Below are 16,326 nucleotides of genomic sequence, written 5' to 3'. Positions count from 1 at the left end.
CCCTCAGAGTTCCCTCCTGCAGGCCCATCCTTGTGGCATCCTCTCAGCTGTAAGCTGATGGCCCCAGTGGAGCAGGACTGAGTCCCAGCCGCTGTCACGTCCTCACCTCCCCCCAAGCCCCTTCCTGCCTCTCTGCACCACCCCACCCCCGAGTTTGGGTGCCAACTCCTGGCCGGGGCCTGATGTGCGGGGTGAGTGTGGGCACAGGCAGGCCTCCTGCAGGCCAAGAGACCACACCTCCCCCAAGGCACCCGCGCCTTCAGATCCCCAGGCCTCATGAGTCAGAAAGCTCTTCTCCTGGATATGCCAGGATCCCCCCCTGGACCCCGTCGCAGCCTTCCGTGTCCCCATCGAGACACTCACACATCCACAGCATTAGACCAGCTGGGTATCAAGTGAGCCTGTGAGACTCGTGGGTTCCTTCCGAGTGGAAATAAGAACATTCTGATTCTGGGCCACAAGCGCAGTGGCGCTGAGGCCCAGCGGGTGGGCCAGCTGCTCCAGGAGGCTCCTGAAAGCTATTGACACTTCCCGCTATGACCCCAAGGGATCCCTGGAGGCCATGTGAGAGGCCAGGTGGCTGGAATCTGCGTCCTGAGAGCTCTGGCTCGGCTGGAGATGGGACGGGGGAGAGACTGCAGGGCCCCTGGTTTCCAGTCTGAGGACTGGGAAATGATGAAGCCCTCGTCCCTCCCCTCACACGCGTGTCTGGGTGGCCTCCTAGCAGACTGTTTCAGCGCGTGTCGCCCCTCGTGGGGTACGCACAGGCTTTGGGGCGGGCAGGTTCAGCTCAAGTTCTGTCCATTTCTGGCTGTGGGAGCCTCAGGCTCTTAAGGGCTCTTCGTGGAGACTGTGATTGAATTCGGGCAACGTGCCCAGCACAGAGTGAGCTCTCCGTCAATGGCGGCTACCAGAGCTGTGGTCGTTATCTGTTTTACTCTGTTACACGGTGGCCCAGAGCGGCTGGTCTTTGGGAGCAGAAGCCGGCACCGGGGCCGGGTCTGGACCAGAGGCCCTCTGTGCCCCTGCGGCTTCCCTCCTGGCAGGGAGCACCAGAGTGTGCCGCCTCCGAGGGAGAGAAGGGGGCAGCCCCCCTGTGTGAGGGCAGGGCAGGTGCAGGGCTCCGTGGCGGATCCCCCCACCCGTGGTTCTCTCTGCTCCGCGTCTGCCTCTCCCGATGCCCCTAAGGGCTGGATGCAGCCAGGAAGCGCGCGCATCTTCTGAGGTGGGAACCTGCCTCTTCTCCTACTTTTTTGTTCCTTTACCATGACGCCTGTTGCTCATAGGTACAAATCAAACGAAGAGTATGTATATGTGCGAGGCCGCGGCCGAGGGAAATATGTTTGTGAGGAGTGTGGAATTCGCTGCAAGAAGCCCAGCATGCTGAAGAAACACATCCGCACCCACACTGACGTCCGGCCCTATGTGTGCAAGCACTGTCACTTTGCTTTTAAAACCAAAGGTAAGAGACGGTCAGCGGGGCACTGGCCCTGCCCGCTGCAGGGAGCTCCCCTCTGGGAGCCCCAGCACAGAGCCCGGGGTCCGGACCTCTCTGCCTGGGGCCTGGGCACCCCCGATTCCTGGGCTCCCCAGTGACAGAGCAGCCGCCTCCAGACTGGGCAGTGGCACCCCTCGGCTGCCCTGCCCGTGCTTTTGGATCCCACGCCGGCCCCTCCACCCTCCACCCGTGCGATTCCCACCACGGCCAGGCGGTGGCACTCTCGCACACAGTTCCTGGTTTTGTATTTGATCTCATCACCCCTTCCTTCTGCATGTCTCCTTAGCCCTTTATCCACCGACCCGATGAGCTCCAGCATCCACACTGGTCACTGCCGCTCTTGAGTTTGGAAATCCATTCCACCCCGAGCCACTTAACACACTCGCATGGTCACCTCTCATGCCACACTTTGCCCCTGCCTCCACCCCGCCTCACCACTCAGACCACGTTCCTGCCCCGTCCAGCTTCTCTGCACCTCTTGACACAGGGCCGGGCTCTCCCCGACCCCCGAACGGCAGCCCTGTCATTCCTGCCCCCGACACTGGACAGCAGGGTCAGCTCAGGCTCTGTGAAAGGAAGGAAGACTGGCCGGTGAGGGTACGCAACCAGAGCGCTGTGATGGGTGATGGAGGTGGCCAGGGCCACTGCAGCCACCCAGGACCCCGGTGTGGACCAGTGAGGCTGTGTCCACGAGACGCGGACCGAGCTCGTCTCTGCTCCTTCCATCGGCTGCTCCCACAGGGCAGGCAGGAAAGGCATCGCAACCCGCTTCTTCCTTCCTGGTAGCTGAGCAGACTGAGGTGCCTCAGAGGGAAGCCTGGGGCTCTCGAGCCCCTGGTGGCTTCAGCCTCTCGTGCTTCGCAGTTTCCTGGCTCAGGGTTGGGCACGAGGGTGCTGCCTTCTCCTTTGGGCAAGTTGGGGGCCTCCACACCAGCCCCCACCAGAGCCACGTGGTTTTTCAGTAGATGGGACTGGAGAGCTTTGACGCCTGTCGACCTTCCTTTTGTTGGCAAAGCTGCTCCCAGAAAGAGCAGTGGGCAGTGGCTCTGAGGAGGGCCCCTCCGGGTCTTTGAGCCTTCCTTACTTCCCCCTCCTCTTGCTGGTCCCTTCCGTTCTCTTGGTGCTAGGTCAGGGAGCAGTTTATCTCATCCCCTCGCTCGTGGCCCCCTCTCTGACCGGGTGCCCATCTCTGGTCTCCTGACCCCGTTAGGCTGCCCTCCATTGTCCTCTCACCATCATTCTCAACCGGAGCTCAAACTTTCCCACCAAGGTTTTGGTTTGCATAGAGGTGAGCATCCTCCTTCCTCGCCCTGACCCTCTTCTTTCTTGGTGTCTCGTCAGCAGCATTCCAAAGGGCATTCAGAGAGAACTGGTAGGCCTGGAGCCCTGCTGTGTCCAGGACAGCTCACCTAGCATGCCTCGGTCCTGCTCGTGGGCTCTGTCCCACGCACGCCCCCTACAACCCCGCTTTCTCTGGCCTTAGGCGGCCAGTTGGGACTTTATGGTGGAGAGAGATGGGAATAATCCCTCAACAGTTCAAATAACGGCCTTTGACTCTGAACACCAAAAACCTTGTTGTCCAAGCCTCACTTGACGGTGCGGAAAATGGGTCCCTCAAAACAGAAACGACTGTTAAAGCCGGAGCTGTAACTATAAGCCGGGACCCCTGCCTCCTGGGCATCACCCCCACCGCCGTCCTCTCTGTGAGCAGTTGCCCCCTTGTCTGGAAGGAGTGGCAAAATCAGGTGGCCAACCAGGTGGCGTCCAGAGTGGATCACAGCTGCTGGCCCTATTCCCAGGGTGTGCCCAGGGGACCACACCATTCTGTTCTCAGCATGAAGAGCCTGGCCCTGAGAGTGCCTCACGCCAGGGCCGTGAAGAGCTGCCCGCCACCGTGGAGAACCGTCATCCTGCCACGTGAGACTGGAAAGCCCCACGGGGCTGAGTTCCCAGCCAGAGCAGTCTCCCAGAGCAATCCCTCTTCAATTCCCTCTGGCTTTATTGAGAGGAAAGGCCTGGTCTTTTTCTGTCAGGTCTGAGAGAGGCCTGGGTCCCTGGCAGGAACACCCCTTTTCCAGGAGATTCCTGCATTGGAAGCCACATGCCGAGCTATCTGCCGTCCCTCCCCCGGTCCCTCTGAGCCAGCACACAGCCCTGGAGGGTCCAGAGCTCCTAACCTGAGGGGAGGGTCTGCAGGCCCTCTGAGTGCCCTGGGGGTGGAGCCTGGGGTGGAGCCCTGAAGGCCCCGCCCAAGAGGGTTTGCTCTCACCCTGTGATGGGGGAGGGCTGAGCCCTCTGCAAATGCTCCTAGAAGCTTCTGGAAGATGACACCTTCCAGAGCCAGAGCAGTGAACACATCCGAAATCCTGGAATGTCAACCTCTGGGACTTAGAGGGGGGCCAGTAAGGGTGGTGGCAGGTGGATGCAGAACCAGCTCCCTCTTGGCTCTCTCTGAACAAGGCAGGGAGCGAGGGAAGCCGCAGGATACTGACACTCCTGTTTCTCCCTGGAGTCATGGACCCTTCAGCCACCAGCCCAGATGCCAAAGGTCCCCTCCTCTCAGGGCTCCTGCCTCCATACAGCTGCTTCCATCTCCTCCCTCCCCTCACCCTTGGGCTCAGGCCCAGCCAGGCTGCATGAGAGATGAGGCTGGGCAGGTGGTCCTCAGGGCCCTCCGTCACCACCACCTGGCTGCACCCAGCCCAGGAGCCCTTCCTGTCTGTCTCCGTCTGCCTGTCTGTGTCTCCGTCTCTGTGTTAGACATCGTGGCAGCAGCTCCGGCCCCTGGGCGCTAGCAAGGGTTGTCTCGGTGGGTGCGGCCAGGAAAGGCCCACTGGGATGTCCCTGCGGGGGTCTGGGGTCCCATGTCATCTTCTCAGAAGGTTCCCAGAGGCCAGCAGAGTGGCTGTGCTGGGTACAGGCCGTTGCACCGATCGCCTCGGGACAGAGCTGGCAGCTTGGGGCAGGCCTCAGGGACCGAGGGAGGGTGGTTGGTCAAAGCCCAAAGCTGAATGGGGCAGGGTCACCGGCTGATGCCCTCAGTGGAGGGTCCGCCTCTGTTCCAGACACCCATCATTTTCCATCCACTTGCCTTTCCTCCTTCATTCCAGGATTGTCGGGGTTTTGGTGGGGAGCTGGGACGACGTTGAGAAGCTGTGAACTCTGCTTGGCAAGCCCAGGCTTTGACCTTTGACAAGGAAATGGTGTCCAGGCCAAAGAAAGGCACCTGAGGTCATTTGGTACACCTCCCTCAATTCACAGAGGGGGAGGTAGGCCCACGGAGGGGAAACCAAAGAGGGCGCCGAATAACACTCAGGGCTGCGCATCCGGTCCTGTAACCCCGTGACCTATCTGGGCAGCCACCCAGACTCCCACCTCCTCCCTGCAGCCTCCAAGGGCAGGGGCAGAGGAGAAGCTGGCGTCCAGGGCCTGCCCGGTGCCTTCTCCTGGGGGTTCCTAAGCCCAGCCTGTTCTAACTGGTAAAGCCAGCAACAACACGAGCATCATCTCAGCATCTCTCTCCTCCTCACCCCCGTGACTGTGGCAGAGTCCCCCGGGTGCTCAGTAAAGAGCGATTACTTGGTGGGGGGGGCGGCACACAGTGTGGGAAGGAAGGAGGTTCCACGTGGTGGGCATCTGCTGCCTGCGAGGCACACTCTGCTGTCACTCTCCATGTTTCCTCATCAGCTCCTCCCAGCGTCCCCGAGAGGTAGGTATTACTTTACAGTTGCAGAAGCTGGGGCTCAGAAGGTTAAGAAACTTGCCCAGGAGCACACAGCTAGCAGGTGGAAGAGCCCAGACTCAAACCCAAGGCCATCAGCCTCCTACACATGCTGGTTCTGCTCTGCCAGCGTGGAGCGAGCAAGGTCTCTGGGGTCCTGAGACCTGGTCCCACGTGGGGCTCTGCACTAGCTAGCAGTGTGGCTTTGACTGGTTGGTTCGCCGTGTTGGTGAATGGGAGCCCTCCCACAGCATCCCGTCACCTGATCATGTCGTCTAATGGCATCCTCAGCGCCAGGGCCGGGAGTTAGAACAGAAGCAGGAAGACCCTGGGCCTGGTGGGCGTGGATCACGTGGTCTGTGAGGTTCCTTCCAATACTTTGCTTCTGGGATGAGAAGAGCATTTCCCGCTCATGGTTATTACGCACCCGTTGTGTGCTCATCATCTAACTTGGTTGAGTAGAGACCCGAACGTTCCAGGCCGAACAGGTACAACAATAATGTCATAGCCAGAATGAGCAGTGTGCATAGTCTCCTGGGGTCTGGGGTAGTCAGGGGATGGCAGGCTGGTCTCAGAACCTCAGAGGATATTCAGTTTCTCTGGCCCGTGGAAGACCCCAGATGCCTTGACCACCCCCTTGACATCCTGCTCAGGCCTAGCCTGCTCACAACAGTGAGGGCAGAGGCCCACAGTGCGGGACAGGGGATGTTGGGGACCCTCCGGCCCTGGAATGACTCGAAGTTATGGCTCTGCTCTCCATCTGGCCAGGAGTAGAAGATCCAGGTTTCTGTCTAGTTAAAGGAAGAAAATCTGACTTGGGAAGGATGGAGTCACAGACTAGGACTAAGGGAAGGAAAGAGGAAAGAAACAGCTTCTCTCCATCCTTGCCGCCCTAGGCCTGCACACCTCAGGCAATTCAGCTTAAGATTCCCTTTACCCTCTCAGCAAAACCCTAAGGTTCCTTAAAATTCTCAGAATGATTAAGAAGCACCCTTCGGTTCATCCATGGGCCCTCTCTCCCTATTCACCCATCTATCCACCCATCTATCCTCCTGTTTATCCATTTCTCCCATCCTCTCATCCGAATACTTTGTCTTCCTATCCATTTACCTTCCCATTTATTTTCTCATCTGTTCCTCCACCTCTCCCATTCGCCCTCCCACCAATCCATCCTTCCATTCACCTGCCCATTCTTTTATCCTCCTGTCTGTTTGTCCTCCCATGCATTTGTGTGTGCTGCGTCCAGCCAGCTATTCTCCCACTCACCCATGTCTCCTCCTTTCCCATTCTCCATCCTCTCATATGTTTATTGATCCATTTTCCATCTATCCTTCCATTTATTTTTATCCTCCATCTGTCTAGCCATCTGCTTATCTACTCATCCAGTATCCCATCCGTCTGTCCAGCTCCTTCCCGCTCATCCTGTTCATCACTCCATATTTCCTCTTATCCACTTATCCATCCATCCATCCATCCATCCATCCATCCATCCATCCCTCCATCTCTCTCTCTATGTGTCTGTTCTAGGAGTCCATTCTTCCCTCTTCCATCTATCTGCTCAAAGTTGCTAACTGATAAGATTAGTGAGACAGAGCACCTGACTCAAAGAATTTACGATTTCTTGTATGAACTACCATATGGAAATTCAGCAACCTACAGAGCAACAGTGAGCACATCCCAGCTTGGAGGTGATTGCTGAGCCCAAAGCAGCATCCTGAGGCATCTGGCCTGCATCCTTCTGGGGCCGGCTGGAGGCCCTGTGCTGCGCCTTCATAGAGCATACCTGCCCACAGGGCTTTGTGGCCTGGGAAGTGCTGTGCGCACGTGGGGGAGAATTGGTGTCGCTATCTTTCCCCTCATGCCACAGAGCGGCCACCTCTGCTCTTCAACCCACTGCGGACAGAGTCAGCCACACCCCCAGGGCTTCGTAGGCTTGGGGAGGGGCAGAGCCTTAGTTCGGCCTTCCCCGCACGCACCACCACCCCCGGCCGTGTCTGCACGGCAGTGACCTTGGAGGTCCAGGAAGGGGACATGACTCTCTAAGGAAGTCAGGACTTGGGCCCCAGCCTTGTGGCCCCCAGGTCCGGATCTAGCAGATTTCTCTACGTCTTCTGCCCTCTCTCCATTTCTAACAGTAACTTTGTCCTGGTTCCTCTTCCCAAACCCTAAGCTTCTTCCCTGTGGGCTGCCCTAACAGTGTCCTCAGCCAGGAGGGCATCCTCAGTACCCATCCCCCATGCTGGGTTAATGGGAGCCCTGATGTCATCCCGGTATTTGAAATGGCCGGGAATCCTGTTTGATGAGTGTCACCAGCTCCTGGGCCCAGAGTTAAAGGCAGGAAAAACTTATTGCACGTGACTTGTCTTTTAATTTCTTTTTTGTTTGTCTTTTTAATCAGCATCTCACTTCTTCATTCTACCCTTTGTCCCCTCACACCCCTCACGCACCCTCCCCCAGCTCCTCAGTGCCATCCTGCACGGGGTCTGTGGCTGCGCATCCCACCTGAGCACCTGGGCGGAGCGACGTCCCAGCACCTGCCCTCCAGCCGAACCTGAGTCTGTTCTCATTCCTTTCCAGGGAATCTGACTAAGCATATGAAGTCGAAGGCCCACAGCAAAAAGTGCCAAGAGACGGGGGTGCTGGAGGAGCTGGAAGCCGAAGAAGGTAAATGAATTGCCAACTCCCGCCTCCCCCTTTCTCCTCCTGTCCGCCTTGCCCTCCCCTTGCTTTCTGTCCTCCTCTCCTCTGCTCTGCCTCCTCTCCCTCTTCTGTGCCCTCTCCTCTAGTTTTCCCAACTGCAGGGCAACAGAGGTTAAATTCACAGGATGACCGCCCCCACCCCCTAGACTTACAGCGTGCTGGGAGCCGTAGCTGTGGTGCATTAAGGTCTGCCAGGCAGGTGGAGCGCCCGGCACCCCGTGGGTGCTCAGTGAATGTATGGTGAATACATTAGCACATGAGTAATTACAGTCAACATTGATTGAGCACCCACTCTGTGTCAGGCATGCTCTAGACACGTGCCATGATTATCTTGGCAAATTCTCACGATGACGCTGTGAGGTACACACCCACACTCACACTTACACACTCTGGGCATGAGCCTGACGCCCGGGCCTTTTAGAGCTAGAGGTTTTCAGACAGACCTGACAGCCCCATGTCACCTCCCAATCCCATCCCCTATCCCAGCACCGCACCCTGACCTCAGTCCCCCGTTAGCAAGATTAGAGCCACATTAGAGCCAGTTTCTGAGAAGACAAGGCAGTGTGTGTGGCTGTGCCCTGCCCAGCCTCAGCATCCAGGGAGGAGGCCAGAGGGGCTTTTTTGGCAGGTAGATGAGCGGCCAGAGGTACTCCTCCTGCACTGGGCAAACCTTTGACCAGATTCCCTAAAATCGGAATCAAGAATTACAGTGTGACAAGGAGAGGTGTGTGCGTCTGTGTCTCGTTTATTTTTGTTTTTCTGATTTGGGAATGTATCTACAATCTTACAAAAGAGTTAGGTCGCATTTCCTTTTAGGTGAAACAGATCACCTTTATTGAACAGAACACAGTGAACTTGGGGCTGTACCCCCGAAAATGAGGATGTGGGGTTACCATTCTTATCAAAAAAGAACATCAGGCCATTTACAGATGTCTCACTGAGTCCTCGTAACTGTGGTAGAAACTTGTGTTGCCCCGTTTTCAGTTGAAGACATTTAGTAAAGCTCAGACAGGTAAAGGCAGTTGCCCAGGGTCAGACAGAAACGCTGGCTGCGGTGCCTGGCGGGCTGGATGGGCCAGCTGCACCCAAGCCCAGAGCCCTCCCTGGATGGGAGGTGGGCGTTCCGACTAGCACTGCACCGGGGGTCCACTGAGGGACCCTGAGCTGTCCCTGCCCCTCTCCCAGCTTCATTTTCCCAATGAGGCCAAAAAGGATGACCTTATTTGAGGAGGAAATCAATGCATTCATTCCAGAAATACTGAGCACCAGACCCGTTCTAAGACCTGTTCTAGGTGCTAGAGATTCTGCAATGAATAAAACATAGTTCCTGCCGTCGGGAAGCCTGCGTTCTAGAGGGGAGCTGGGCAATGAACAAATGTGGACTAGGGCAAGGGTGATGAGTATGAAGCAATACATCCTTGAGGGGCTGGGAAGCGTGGGGAGTGGCCTCTCTGTTCGGTGGTGTGAACAGAGAACATGAGGCGAGGTGTCAGGAAGCCAAGTGGGGCCTGGAGAAGGGCTCTCCCTGCAAAGGGAACAGCCGGAGCAGAGCCCCTGAGGGCCAGAGTCGGGGGGAGATGAAGTCTGAGAGAGCCGTGGCTGTGAAGGCCAAGGAATGGACTTGGCCGCCTGGTGGAGCAACGCCCTCTGCCGTTCCCTGACTCCGTATGCAGAGGATGGCCGGTAGGGGGCGCGGCTGGAGGCAGGGATCCAGGCTGAGCACGTGTTGGACTTGGGTGGGCCGAGGGAGGTGGGGAGACGTGGTCGGATTCTGGATACATTCCGCAAGTAGAGCCGAAGGGGTTTGCTGACGTAGTGGGGCGGGGGGCGGGGAAGCATGAGGGAACAAAATAGCCAAGGATGACTCTGAGGTTTATGGCCTAAGAAACTGGAAGGTTGGAGTTGCCACTTCCTGCGATGAGGAAGGCTCGGGGAGGAGCTTGTCTGTTAGTCGCGAAGTGACGGTTGGGAGCACAGCTTAGGAAAGATTGCTTACGGGTGGCCGGGCGGGCGCCGCAGCCCCGCCCCTGAGGTTGAGGAGGTTGAGCACCAGCGCCACCGTGTGGCCGAACCCCCTCGGCGCCCCAGCGCGCTTCGTTCCTCCGGTCCCAGGCCACAGAAAGGCGGAGCTTTGTGGAGACTTGACAGTGAGGGGCGTTGGGAACGGGCCGTCCGGCTGGGGCATCCCATAGAGCCCTGAGCGAGTCCAGATGTGGGGGGCTTTGCGAACCCTGTGCTGGGCAAGGGACCCTTGGCTTCCATCACTCCTGCTGGGTGCCTGGGGCAGGCCACCGGCCCTCTCTGCCCATCAACTTCCTCATCTGTAAAAAGGGACATTAGGATCCTTCCTGGTGAATATCAGGACTCTGACTAGTAGCACCACCCCTCTGACCTTCAACCGCAAGATGAGATGCTCTCATTGCTGCCTGTCTGCTGAGGTTGTGAGGTACTTGGGATGAGAATAGCTGAGGTTTGTTGGGTACTTACTGGGTGTCCGACCCTCACGGTCCTCCCAGCAGCTTCATGAGGTGGTGTTTATTAGTCTTACTCACATTTTACAGACAAGGAAACTGAATACAGAGAGAAAAACTAAGTTATTCAACATTATACAGCAAGGAAGGGGTGGAACTAAGGTTCAAACTCAGACCATTTCCTGCAAGGGTTGTAAACCTTAGTCCTGGACTCTCTGGGTGGTGTTGGGGAAGCACTTGCCTGCTCTGGGCCTGGATTTCTCCGCATGTAAATGAGAGGTGAGGCGAGGTGAGCTCCGCCCCCCACGCCCCCCACCCCCCCACCCCCCCACCCCACCCCCGGCTAAAGTCTTAGGCGGGAAAGTAAATGCGTGGGACAAAACTCAGAGATGTTTTGCATCCAGTCCCTTCCCCACTCTCACTGTTCTGCCCCTGGCTGCCAGGAGGCCATGCCCTTGGCCCCATGGCCCTCCCTTCCCCTGCCAGCTCCAGCTCCACCCCATAGTTTTTGACCTACATCCTCTTGAATGCCGACTGTCATCCACTGCATGCATCTTACTGCTGTGTGTTGAGCCATTGGGAAGCACAAGTGCTGGGCTTTCTACCCCCAGGGCAGCTCTGCATGGTGGGGTGCAGAAGCCTGGTTGCACCAGTGGCCTGAGTCAGCTTGTGTGTCCAGCTCTCCTGGTCAGTAGTTGAGTGGGTACTGACATGAGCTGAGTGTTGGGCCAGCAGGACCCAAACCCTCAGGAGCCTGCCAGGTGGGCTAGATGTTAGCGGAGCTCCCCATGGAGTCCTGATTGCTGCCGATTTCATAGATCCCCAAACTAGGCCTGTGTCCTGTTAGTGGTGACCCAACTGGTTGGGCTGCCCCACCAAAAGCCAGACCAGGAGGCTGGTATTTCAGAGCTCCATTACCCCCCCCAGCTGGGAGCACCAGGGGTTCTGCAAAGACAGTACCTTCTCTGGACATGAGTGGCTGGGATGAGGCCCTGCTCTGCAGCCAGCCTGAGGCCAGCTTAGCCAAACCCCCGGAGAGACCAGGGCCTGCCATCTGCCAGATACCATTGTATCAGCCAGCAGCAGCCTAGCCGCAGTGGCAGACGTGTATGTAAACTGACCATGCCCAGCGCTGCTGGACTGGCCAGCAAGGCTGCTGTGTCCCAGAGTAATAGATTTCTTCATGGATGTATTAAGAGTGACTATAATTATTTGAGTCCTTGCTGTGTGTCAGGAGTGTGTTTCCTCCGCCTAGCAAACCCTGTGATGTGAGACTGTCAAGTTCATTTGACAGAGGGGGACACACTGAGGCACAACAGGATCACTTAACTTGCTCACGGTGGAGCCAGCACTGAAATACTAATGAAAAAAAGAAAAAGAAAAAACCTATCTTGTTTGCTATGGTTCAGTCCCAGCCCGACTACTTACCTTACCTGGACAAGTGACTTCAACTGTCTCACCTTGGTTCCCTGTCTATAACGCGAAGATAAGAATAGTGCCGACCCAGCGGGATTATTTGAGGACTAAGTGAATTAACACATGCAGGCCCTAGAACTGAACCTGGCACATGGTAGATACACGGTAATTTTTGCTGTGGTTATTTACAAAGCGTTCCCATCCTCTCAATGATCTTGTGCCACTGCCGTGGCTGTCAGGCCGAGTTTGCAGACTGGGACTCTGGGGCTTAGAGCAGAGCAGCCTGGGGCTGGCTCTGACCTCGGGTCTCCTGTGTCTGCCCCTCAGGAACAAGCGATGACCCGTTCCAGGACTCGGAAGGGCGAGAGGGCACAGAGGCCGTGGCGGAGCACCAGTTTTCAGACCTGGACGACTCGGACTCAGACTCGGACCTGGACGAAGATGAGGATGAAGACGAGGAGGAGAGCCAGGACGAGCCATCAGGACCGTCCTCGGAGGCACCCCCGCCCGGCCCGCCTGCCACGCTGCCGGCAGACTCCTCACCTGTTCGGGGCCCCCAGCCCCCAGATGCCACCTCTGGCAGCCAGGCCACCAGGAGCAGCTCAGTCTCAGAAGCCGAGCGCTTGGCAGCCGGCAGCTGCTTCATGTCCAGCCAAAGCATCCTGTGCCTCCCCCGGCTGGGACCGGCCCCACCGGGCCCCATGGAGAAGGACACAGGCTCGGCCCTGAGCTCCAAGGCCGTGTCCCCAAGGAGGCCATGGTCCCCGAGCAAAGAAGCAGGCAGCCGCCCACCACTCGCCCCAAAACACTCACTAACCAAAAGCGACTCGTCTCCCCGGCGACATTCACCTGCCCGAGAGCCACCGGCCTCGGCCCCGAGCCCACCTGGCCCCCAGACGGGCCCTCTCCCCCGTGGGTCTCCGAGACTCGAGCTGTCTCCTCTCACCCCCCACCCCCTGGGTAGGGAACTGCCCCCTGAATGCGAGGGCGCCACAGACCCAGGCCCGCACAGACACTCGCCCACGAGGAGATGGTCTCCAGGCCAGGCCGAGTCACCGCCACGGTCAGCGCTGCCAGGGAAGTGGGCCTTGGCGGGGCCGGGCAGCCCCTCGGCGGGCGAGCGCGGCCCAGGCTCAGGGCTGGCCCCAAGGGCTCTCTACCCACCCGCGCCTCTACCTCACAAGCTGCTCGCCAGAAGCCCAGCGGAGACCTGCACCTCCACGTGGGTGAGTTCCCGTCCCCGGGGTGGCGGGGCCGCTTCTCGCCGGCAGGTGGGGGGCTGTAAGCTCACGCCTCCCTGAGGCCTCAGACCTGGAGGTACACCCCTGCCAGCTCAGCGGTTACCAAGAAGACGTGTACTGGGCACCTCCTGTGCCAGGCACTGTGCTGAGTGCCTGAAACCAGTTAGTTTAGTGTCCGAAGCAGCAGAGCACGGACTCTGGAGCTGGACTACCCAGGATTAAAGCCAGGTTCTGCCACTCATAAGCTGTGTGGCCTTGGATGTGAGTGTAAATACTTGTGCCATTTCCTCCCCCCGCACCCCCATCGCCATCCCCACGTATTCTTTGAGCAGATGGCAGAGCTCAACCAAAATCATCACATCTCCAGCATGACTGCCACCAGCACCCTCAGAGTCACTGCAGCCAACACCCTCCCTGTCATACCGTCAGCACTGTCACTGTCACATCACCACTGCCATCTGCCATCATTACACTCCAGCCACCCCATCAGCTTGATCATGGCTGTCACAGCATCACCGCTGTCATGATCGCCAGCACCGATATCATTATCATCGTCAACTCACCTTTCCCCTCCCAACACCTCTTCTGTCACCAGATTGTCATAACCCAGCACTGCTGCTCACCACCAGCAGAGATTCAAGCTCCAGGGGGAACACGAGCTAGGAATCTGAACTTGATTTTTAATTTTGCGGTCGTGTGCAAATTCCTGGAGGTGGGAGAAGGCCAAGAGACTGGAGTGGGAACTCATGTTCTAGGGTTAAGTTGGGTCAGTATCATTTGAGGAACAAGAGAAGCCACAGAACCGAGACAGAGGGCCAGGTGCATAGGGGCCAACCAGGCAGCCCCGTCCTCGGAAGACAGAGAAGCTGGTTGGAGGCGGGGGACCATGTCCTGAGTGTACCCATGGTCACCGTTCCAGAGAGGGTGCCCACACAGGGCAACACCGTAGGCAGGGGTCGGGACTCGGTTCTGGGCCAGCTCAGCCAGGACTTGCTCTGTGATCTCAGCGAGTTCCCCCCTCACTCTAGGCCTTGGGGTCTCCACGTGCCCAGCACATAATCCTCGCCTTACTCTGTCTTATTTTCTGACCCCAGCAGAAGGCCGAGTCGCCAAGTCCCTCCTGTTCACCTGGCCCTGCTCATCCTCTCTTCTCCCGACCCTTCTCCGCCCCCCATGACTTCCACGGCCACACCCCGGCCCGGACAGAGGAGAACGTCTTCAGCCACCTGCCTCTGCACTCGCAGCACTTGACCCGCACCCCGTGCCCCCTGATTCCCATCGGCGGGATCCAGATGGTACAGGCCCGGCCGGGGGCCCACCCCACCCTGCTCCCCGGGCCCAGCACGGCCTGGGTCAGCGGCTTCTCAGGGGGTGGCAGCGACCTGACGGGGGCCCGGGAGGCCCAGGAGAGAGCCCGCCGGAGTCCCACCGAGAGCTCATCGGCCTCCGTGTCCCCCGTGGCTAAGGTCTCCAAATTCACACTCTCCTCGGAGCTGGAGGCCAGGGACTACCCCAAGGAGAGGGGCAGGACGAGCAGGGGCCTGGGCAGACCTCCCGACTGGGAGCCCCGCGCAGCCGAGGTGCCCGCAGAGCCCGTGCCCACGCACAGTCCCCGCACCCCACCCGAGGCCTCGCCCCGGCCACCCCAGGGCCGCCGGGCAGGGTCCCGGAGCCCCCGCCTGGAGTCACTGCGTGCGCCGGCCAACCCCTCGGCCTCCGCCACCCCGCCGCTGGACCGCAGCAGTTCCGTGGGCTGCCTGGCCGAGGCCTCCGCTCGCTTCCCAGCCCGGAGGAGGAACCTCTCCGGGGAACCCAGGACCAGTCAGGGCTCCCCCGAGCCCTCGGGAAGTGGGGGGCCCGGGGCGCCCCCACAGCAGCCCGAGGACCGGGGGCCCCGGAGCACTTAGCCTCTCCCCGACCGCTTCAGCAACTGGCTTCCGGTGTTTGGCCACAGACGTTTCCAGCCGACTTCCTCGAATCATCTTGCTGTCACGGGCTCCCTGTCCCATCTGTTGTTCTGTCCAAGAAGCTTCTGCTCAGCCCCCGTCTGTCTTATCTTCCCACCATGTATGCAGTTACCTGTGCCTTTTTCTGTGACCTTTTGTTGCTTGAAAAGATACAAACAACACACACACACACACACACACACACACACAAACATGAAAAACCCCACGAGGTATTTGAGGCTGTGAACATTTAGGTGAGGCTTCACCTTGGGCTACCGTGGTCAGCAGCTACCCCCAAGGCTGGCAAGAGGCGGTCAGTTGCTAAGAGAAAGGGGAATGCACTGAAGCAGAGAGAGAGAGAAAAAGAAACTTTAAAGATATATATAATTAAATGTAAAAGCAAGCTCTCCTATGTACAGTTGTTTATGGTTCCTATTTATTGCTGCTTTATCCCACCCCAGCTAGTGGCCTCCCCCGGCTCCCAGCAGAAGGGCCAGCAGCCCGAGGCAGAGGGACGGGCAGGGAGACTCCACGGGCAGGCCCAGAAAACTCCGACTTTCTTTTTCCTAGGACTTCGACACAAAATATTTGGAACGGGTAGAAGGTAGGAGCTGGTTGCTTCCCCAGGACTCCCAGACGTCCAGGTGGCCTGCGTCACGATCCTATCCTGGCACTTGACCAGTAGACAAATCCCCCTGCCCCCTGGCCCAGCACCTCTGCCCCTCACTGCACCCTCCCCCTGTCTGGGCTGGGAAAGGAGTTCCTGACCATCTCCACTGGTTCCTGAGCACCTGACCTCGGCCTTGCTCTCAGGGTCCCAGCCACTGGCTGCCATCCTTGTTCTAGAAACTACCCACAAGGCTGAAGTGACAGGGCCCAACCCCTGGGGGTCAAGATCCAAGGTGCGTTGCCTCGCCATTCCTGAGGCCAGGCTTGGGCTTCATTTTACATTTGGTCCCTGGGGTACAAAGGGCCCTATTTCCTCCATGGCTGGGCTTTTCCTGTGCTCAGCACTGGAAGTTTGCAAGGACTCATTTCTGGACCACTTTGCAGCACGACTGGTCCCCCTGTCCCCGTCCCACACACCGTCAGGTCTCCACTACCCCCAGGAAGTACCCAAAACCATGACTGGTGGGAACTGCCCAGGCCTCCTATTGGTTGGTTTAAATCTCTTTTAAAAAATAAAGTTAAATATATATATATATATAAACCTGGTGTTTGATATTTCCCCTAGCCTCCTATTGTCCAAGGTCATTTGAATTCTTCTCCAAAGCAATCAATAAGAGCTAGTGCCTCTTTCCTCATCCCCATCTCCTCCTTTACGAAGCTGCCC

The 16,326-nt window shown here is 58.1% G+C and overlaps 1 protein-coding gene across 2 annotated transcripts in view; it reads left to right on the top strand.

Moving 5' to 3' along the window:
* HIVEP3 (HIVEP zinc finger 3) overlaps positions 1-16,115 on the top strand; it is a 57,184-nt gene extending 41,069 nt beyond the window's left edge. Inside the window, exons 3-6 of one of the 2 annotated variants that reach the window (XM_060004146.1) lie at positions 1,287-1,462; positions 7,797-7,883; positions 12,134-13,032; positions 14,145-16,115. In XM_060004146.1, coding sequence (XP_059860129.1) covers positions 1,287-1,462; positions 7,797-7,883; positions 12,134-13,032; positions 14,145-14,954 — 1,972 coding nt within the window. In that variant the 3' untranslated portion in view covers positions 14,955-16,115. Of the gene's footprint in view, positions 1-1,286; positions 1,463-7,796; positions 7,884-12,133; positions 13,033-14,141 lie in introns of both variants that reach the window. The other variant, XM_060004139.1, reaches the window with a different exon arrangement.
* The last annotated feature ends 211 nt before the right edge of the window (positions 16,116-16,326 follow it).

Source organism: Delphinus delphis, chromosome 1 (assembly GCF_949987515.2).
Source record: "Delphinus delphis chromosome 1, mDelDel1.2, whole genome shotgun sequence".
Taxonomy (NCBI): Eukaryota; Metazoa; Chordata; class Mammalia; order Artiodactyla; family Delphinidae; genus Delphinus; species Delphinus delphis.
This window is presented reverse-complemented; position numbering and strand designations above follow the sequence as displayed.